Source organism: Harpegnathos saltator, unplaced genomic scaffold (genome assembly GCF_003227715.2).
Source record: "Harpegnathos saltator strain DR-91 unplaced genomic scaffold, Hsal_v8.6 scaffold656, whole genome shotgun sequence".
Classification (NCBI taxonomy): Eukaryota; Metazoa; Arthropoda; class Insecta; order Hymenoptera; family Formicidae; genus Harpegnathos; species Harpegnathos saltator.
The window spans coordinates 1-7,500 of NW_020230489.1; the positions used below are offsets into that span (position 1 = coordinate 1).

At 61.8% G+C, this 7,500-nt stretch overlaps 1 protein-coding gene across 1 annotated transcript in view; it reads right to left on the reverse strand.

The window, feature by feature from the left end:
* Nucleotides 1–1,694: 1,694 nt before the first annotated feature.
* Nucleotides 1,695–7,500, reverse strand: part of tio (zinc finger domain-containing protein tiptop) — a 25,646-nt gene continuing 19,840 nt past the window's right edge. The window contains 3 exon segments of the mRNA XM_025304868.1: nucleotides 1,695–2,339; nucleotides 2,342–5,021; nucleotides 5,097–6,002. Of these exon segments, the coding sequence (XP_025160653.1) occupies nucleotides 2,112–2,339; nucleotides 2,342–5,021; nucleotides 5,097–6,002 (3,814 nt within the window). The 3' untranslated portion in view covers nucleotides 1,695–2,111.

The window sequence follows — 7,500 nt, forward strand, 5'->3', positions numbered from 1 at the left end:
ACAACGAACAAAGAAAGAAAAAGAGAGCACATACTCGAGCCTACCGTACATAACAGAGAGGTGTTGGTGTGTGGTGTCTAAAATAACAATGCGCCCGGTGGCCTTCGGACAAGACCGATGATCTGATGCTCCTCCAGTGCTACTTCCTCGCATTCGCCGACGTCGTAGATTAGATCTGCATCACAGTTGTCCCGGAGTCGGGGTTGCTGCAGGAGCACACGGCACGAGAACTGCTAACTTTGACACGCGTGTTTGGCGCCGACACCACACAGGATGATAAGATGCGCGTCCCCCGATGACAGACAAGCACAATAACGATGCGGCGAAAATGAAAAGGAGCACAGCGCGTGTCGCCAGTCGCGCGATCTGCAAATACCTCCGCTGCGAGAGTGAACCGAATCCTTTGCTTATAACAATAAACAGTCGAACGCGCGAAAGTCTTTTTGACGAAGGTAATCCACATTTAGGCTGAAAAGAGTGCGGTGGGATTTGCTTGAGCGTAGCGGTGAGTCACGGCTGCCAACGTATGGATGTAGCGACATATAGAGCTACTTGCGGACCGTATTTCTTCATCGAGTGCGAGCTGTGAAGCAGAGGATCGAGACTGCGCGAAGCGCGACGGATTGATCTCTCCGCGGTGTGGCCGAGCGCACGACGACGTCGGCGCGCAGGGACGCGCGGAGTCAGTGAGGAAGGAGTTCAAAAACCAAAGAGACAAAAGCACGACAATAGAAAGGAGGGTTTCATAACGTGTAAAGTGCGCGTGCTTCGGCCCGTGTTCGAGGGCACAGACTTATGTACATGGACTGCGCCTTCTTGTGAGAGAGAGATTCGAAGACAAGATACAAAGGACAGCTGCATCTGCCGCGTCCACACAGGCGCGCGCTGTCTTCGTCTAGCCTTCTGCAGCGAGCGAGAAGCGAAGCTAGACAAAGATCGAACGCCATCGTGGCACAGGCCATCCTTTTCGGGTGTAGTCTTCGCAGCCTCTTTTGCGGAGCGCTCAGTCTATGTCTCAAAGTCTATGGTCGCGGGACTCATTTATCGGCTGTAATGGCTTCGCTAATTGGCGAAACCGTCGCTCCCGCTGAGTCATCTCTTCCCCCGAAACTCCGCGCGCGCCTTCTTCGAGACGTCTTTCTCCACGTGGAGAGCGAAGACTCGCGTCGCGTTTCGCGCGCCCCAAACCGCGTAGGTTCCAAGAGACGTCTGTCGCGGCGCGTACTCGCTATCACACGACTGCGTAAGAAAATTCACGACAAAGACTACGAACGTCAAGACAGAATGATCGCGATCTCGCTTGTCACATGCAGCGGTGATGCGCGAGTAAAAATGCGCGGTCTCTCTCTCTCTCTCTCTTCCTCCTCTCTTCTCTCTCTCTCTCTCTCTCCTCCTTTCTCTCTCTCTCTCTCTCTCTCCTCTCCTTTCTCTCTTCCATTCATTCTCCTTTCGCTCACTTTCCACTCTCTCTCTCTCACTCCTCTCTCTCTCTCTTCCTTCTCTCTCTCTCTCTCTCTCTCTCTCTCTCTCTCTCTCTCTCTCTCTCTCTCTCTCTCTCTCTCTCTCTCTTTCTCTCTCTCTCTCTCTCTCTCTCTCTCGTCTTCTCTCTCTCTCTCTCTCTCTCGTCTTCTCTCTCTCTCTCTGCTCTGCTCTCATCGTGCGTCGCATCTTCTCTTCTCCTCTCTCTCCTCCCGAGTGACAGTGTTGAAAAGGATAATCGGAGAAAACTGTCGGTTATACATTTGCAGACTTGGACGAACTCTCCCCCCGCTCTCGTTCGCGACTCGGCGCCAAAGTGCGCGCGCGCATGTGTTCGTTCTTTTTTCTTTTCCCTTCTCACACACACGTCTCTCTCTCTCTCCTCTCTCTCTCTCTCTCTCTCTCTCTCTCTCTCTCTCTCCATCCGTAGGATCTCCGTCCCGGCACCGGTACAGCCACGACACAGCCTCTTTAAGCATAAACCCGAGAAGACGTCGGATGCGCGACGACGTCGTCCGGCGCGGCGGTGTTCGCGGGGAAGGGGTGAAAATTTCCAACCACATCGCTAGTTACAGTCGTTACAGTATAGATACACTTATGTACAAGTGGCACCGCTACTTACGGGGCTCGGACTATACGTACTTGCTGGACAATTGCTTCGCCAGCTCCGTATACTTGAGAAATTTGGAGTGCGGGCTCTCCTCGAGGGAAGAGGCCGCTGACTGCGACGGGCTGCCGTTCGCCTGCGGCAACGGCGGCGATTTGTTGCGCTGCGACGTCGGCGGCGACGAGGAGTTGCGGCTCGGGCCGCCGGACGGGCCCTGGGAGACCGCGGCGGCGGCGGCCGCCGCGGCCGCTGCCGCTGCGCCGATCTGCCGATGGTCAAGGGGTCCGGGATCACGCCGTCCTTGACGAAGTGCATCTTGGACAAGTGATGCCTGTACGCGCCCTTCGAGATGAAGGGCGTGTCGCAGAAGGCGCACTTCATGATGGAGTCGGCCGTGACGACGGCGTCGTTGCAGGCCCAGCTGAAGGCCAAGATGGCGCCGGGCGTAGGCCCGGGCCCAGGACCGCTCACACCCACTGTGCCACCGCTGCTCGGGCCGATGGTGGTCGCGGAACCACCGGAGGATCTCGCGGAACCACTCGCGCTGGGGCCGCGCGTCTCCGTCTTGTCGCACAGTTTCTGCAACGCCGCGAGAGGATGGCTGCTGGTCTTGCGTCCTTGCGAGTCCACGTTGCTCCCGCTGCCGCCACTGCCGCCGCCACCACCAACGCCCGACAGGCTGTCGAACATGGACGAGAGCGCTCCGAGGCTGCTGGACGCTTTGGTGTCGGGCGTACCCCGCGGCGTGACCGAGCGGTCGCTGCTCGTAGGACTGCTGGTGCTGTTCCTGCAAGGACTACGCGCCACCTGCTCCACTTGGCTGGTCGATCGCGGTGTCGGTGGATTCATACGCGGTGAGAGAACCTCCCGGCCGTCCTCGGCTGTCTCGTGGAGGCTGCTGCTCCGTCGGTGATTGTAGGAACTCTGATCCTCCTCGTCCCTGCAGTCGTCCACTATCTCCTTCTTCACGAACACCTCTCTCGACTGTGACTGCTGCTGCTGCTGCTGCTGCTGCTGTTGCTCGTCCTCATTCGCGCCTCTCTCCTCGGTCTCCTCGTCCCGTGGTTCCTTCTTCACCACCACGGTGGACGACTCTTCGTCCCCGGATTCCTCCGCGGCCCGATGATGGCGACTAGGTAATGGGGCGGCCTGCTTGTCGGGTGTGACGCGGTGATGATGCGACGACAGGGAACTCGAGTGTCTGTCGTGGCTCACGGCGGACAGGTCCATGCGCCTCTCCGGCGTCATGGTGTCCGTCCTGCCGCTTCCCCGCTCCGATATCGAACTGGACTCGCTGCCGCTGCGTTCCCGCCTCGCCGCGGCGTTCGCGTTGTAGTGCTGCTGCTGTTGATGCTGCTGCTGTTGCTGCTGGTAGGATCGCAGCAGGTTCATCGTTTGAGGATCCACCAACGGTTTCGTATAGTCCACGCTCTCGTCGATACCCAGCCGCTTGAGGATGCTGGTGCCCATGGGCGCGCCGGGTTGAGCGTGGTGCAGGCCGGGCGTGCCGTGTCTCACGCGAGAGTCGAAGCTCTTCTCAATGAGCTTCTCGATGGCGTTGAGAACGGAAGGCGAGGTGCCGATCGGCGGCGCGGTGGTCTCGTTGGTGTTGGGCGTGCTCGGGGTGTCCTTGCCCGGCGTGGTCGCGTCGCTCGCCGAAGACGGCGAGCGGTGGTGCCTGGAGGATATCGAGGAGGTGTCCTCGTTGACGCTCTTGCGGCCGCTCTCGCTCGGCGGTAACGTCGCCGGCAAGTGATTGGACATGAGCGCGTTCTTCAGGAAGTTCCGCTGATTCACGCCGACCGTGCCGGCGCCGATGCACTGGCGGATGTGCTCGACGAAGAGCGGCGTCTCGATCTTCTCGCCGCATTTCTCGCAGGTGATCCTGCCGGCGTGCTTGCCGAGGCTGTGGCTCAGCCCGGTCGCCGCGTCGCCGTTCTTGAACTCGTTCTGGGCGCGCTCCAGCTCCAGCAGCTTCCTCACGGGCAGTGACTTTTTCCGCTTCTCGCGCGTCTGTCGCCGGCGGCCGCCGCTCTCGGTGATCGAGCGCATGATGTGCTCCTTGTAGTGCGAGTTCTTCACCATGTGGTTGCTGAGTTCCTTGAGCGAGCTGAACGCCTGGTCGCACACCTTGCACGTCAGCACGGCGCTCACGTGGCTGCTGGTGGCGCCGCCGCCGCCGCCGCCGCCGCCGCCGCCTCCGCCGGGCCCGCCAGGACCGTTTCCGCCGTGGGGACCGGAACCACCGCCTCCAGGTTGCACCCCGGCGTTGCTGCCGCCGCCGGTGACGCCGCCGGCGGCGGCGGCCGCGGAGCCGCCGGTGCTGCCGCCGCCTTTGCTCTCGTCCGACGACTTCCACGATATGATCTGCTCCTGCGAGATGATGTTGGTGTAGTGCTGCGTCTGCTGCATGTGCGAGGTCATCTCGGCGAGCGAGCGGAAGCTCTGGCCGCACCACATGCACTTGAGTATCTGCCGCGTCTGCTCGGCGCCCTTGCCCAACCAGACGTCTTGACCTCGCACGAGCTTGCGCGGCAACGGCATCGTCTCCTTGATCAGGAGGTTCAGGTCGGATGGATTCTGCTTGCTGCCAGGCGCGCCCGAGCCACCACCGCCGCCGCCGCCGCCGCCGCCACCGTTGTTGCCCGAGGTCGGCGGCTGATGCGGCTGCTGAGGCGGCGGTATGCTCGGCATGCTCGTCTGCTGCGGGTGAAGACCCGGAGCGGGTGGAGGTACCGGCATGTTGACGCCGCAGTGCTTCGCTTCCTTCATGTGCGCCGTCATGGCGGCCAGAGACGGGAAGCTCTGCTTGCACCATACGCACTTGAGAACATCCTTCGCCTGGTCAGCCCCCTTGTTCAGCCAGTGGGACTGCCAAGCGCTGTGACGGCTGCTGGACGTCGTGCTGGCTCCGGTATTGCCGCCGCCGCCGCCGCTCGTCACGGAGCTCCCACCGCCACCACCGCCGCCGCCTCCTCCTCCTCCTCCTCCTCCTCCACCTCCAGCGGACAACGACGACGACGACGACCTGAAGAGATCCTCGCCGCCGAGTTTGCTGATCTTGTTCAACTCCTCGAGCGCCTTGGTCGCCTCGCTCGGTGGATACGGCTTGTCCAGTGCCGCCGGCGGCTTCATCTTGCCGTTCCACAGCTGATGATGATCGACCACGCCGCCGGTGCTCTTGGGCGAAAGTTGCTGCTGACTAGTAGCCGCTGCCGCTACCGCCGCGGCGAAGTACGGGAAATGCGAGGCTACTACCGGCGACGTCCACGGCGACACGACGGGTCTGCCGTAGTTGGACGACGTGACCCCCGACACCGTCTCCTGGTGGCTCGCGACGCTCGCGGCGCTCGTGGACGCCAGTCTCGACGACTTGCGCGGCGGCGGCGGCGGCGAGTCCTCCGGCCCAGGTCGCTTCCTGTTGGCCAGCGACAGATCCAACGGGCCGTTGTTCGTCTCCGTGGACGAGGACGGCGTGGGCGGTTTGCTCAGGTTCAAGATCTGCTGCTCCTCCTCGTCCTCCTCGATGGAAGACGCTTTTCTCGTGCTAAAGTCCAGCACCGCCGGCAAAGGCGTCGCCGACGGCGAGATCTCGCCGACGCTGCTGGGCGACACCAAGAGGCCGGGTGTCGCGGCCGGCGGCGAACACGAGGAGGAGATCAGAGGCGACACCGAGCCGCGCGACAAGGGCGAGTGGCCGAGGAGGAAGCGCTGATGGGTCTGCTGCAGGTACGCCGCCATGACCGCTGCGGGGTGGGATGGTAGTAGGGTGTGAGTTCCAAGGGGTAGAGGCACGGTACTACTCGGACTGACTGGACTCGCGCTGCTCCTCGTTGCGGGCGGTGGGGGGCTTCCGGTCGCCGGACCGGACGATTCCCGAGAATCTCTCGAAGGACAGCGCGGACTCATTGGCTCCCTGAAATTACAAACGACAGCGCTGCGCTGTAATCGTCGAGTGTCAACCGGCGCGCACGTGCCAGCCGAGGCTCTAATCAGACACACACGTCGCACGCAGCCCGCCGTGCGGTCCGAGTTTGGCGGAAGGTACCAGCGCGGCGCGGCGCGGCGCGGCGCGGCGGCGCGAAGAAACCCGCAGCGGGCCGACGCGGCGGGACCCGCTCGGGGCTCGTTAATCATGATAACCGTGTGATAATTTTCTTGTAACCGATCCGCGCTCGCGCCGGCATAACGCAGGTGACGCCGTGACGTTAATATTTCATAAGCGTCCGTGCCATGGGAATTACTATGCAAACAGCTTTCGCCGTGCCGCCGCGGCGGTATGATGGAAACGACGAATACCCGGAATCATCGGCGCCCGGCTAAGCGGGGGAAAAAAGGCTCGCGTGATAGATAGAGCTCGCGGACGTTAGCGTGTTGCGGCGCGGTGGTATAACGGCCGATGGATAATTCACGCTTGAGAAACGTCTGTCGCTGCGAGCGAACGAGCGAGCGGCCGCGTGCACACGCGATACACACGCACATGAACGTAGTAACCGCCTGCCTCCCTCCCTCCCTCCCTCCCTCCCTCCCTCCCTCCCTCTGGCCGGTGCCGCCCGTGCAAATACACACGCGATGGACGAAACGACGGACTATTACAGTCCATGTATCGACAACGAGGACGAAAACACACTTTACGATAAATTACTCGTCGACTCTCTGTGCGCCGCGCGAGTTCACACAGCGCGCGCAGCGGCGACGGCGGCGGCGGCGGCGGCGGCGGCGGTCCTCTCCTCGTGCGAGCTTCTTCTCCGTTCCTCTCTCTCTCTCTCTCTCTCTCTCTCTCTCTCTCTCTCTCTCTCTCTCTCTCTCTCTCTCTGTCTTTCTTTCTTCTCCTCCCTCTCCGTCGCACGCTCCAACAACACCGCGCGCGACTTACTCGCGAATACGAAGCGCACGATAATGCGCCATCGCGCGAGCGTCCGTCGTGACAAATTACGATTAATTATCCGCTCCGACGACGGCGGCGGCGGCGGCGGCGGCGGCGGCGGCGGCGAACGTTAGTCATCCCGCTCGTCGGCAAAAACGGCGCGACTCTCAAAGCAGCCGGTGTACAGAAGCGCGATCGATACCTGTCGGAACGTCATCAGCCGCGCGCGAAGATCGACCATCGAAAGGGAGCACGTGGCCGGAACGATTAGAGGCCCCCGACGCGGGCTATTGTGCAGACGGCTCTCTCTCTCTCTCTCGCTCCCCCTCCGTCTCTCTCTCTCTCTCTTTCTCTCTCTCTCTCTCTTTCTCTCTCTCTCTGTTTCTCTCGCTCTCGCTCGTCGAATCTCGATGCGCGGCGCGGCGCAGCGCAGCGCAGCGGCGTTCCAGACCTGTCGACGGCTCGCTCGTAACTGACTGTTCCTGACTGAATGCCGAATGCGTGCCGCGAGATGAAAGGGGACCGCTGCCACGCATGCAGGGGAAGT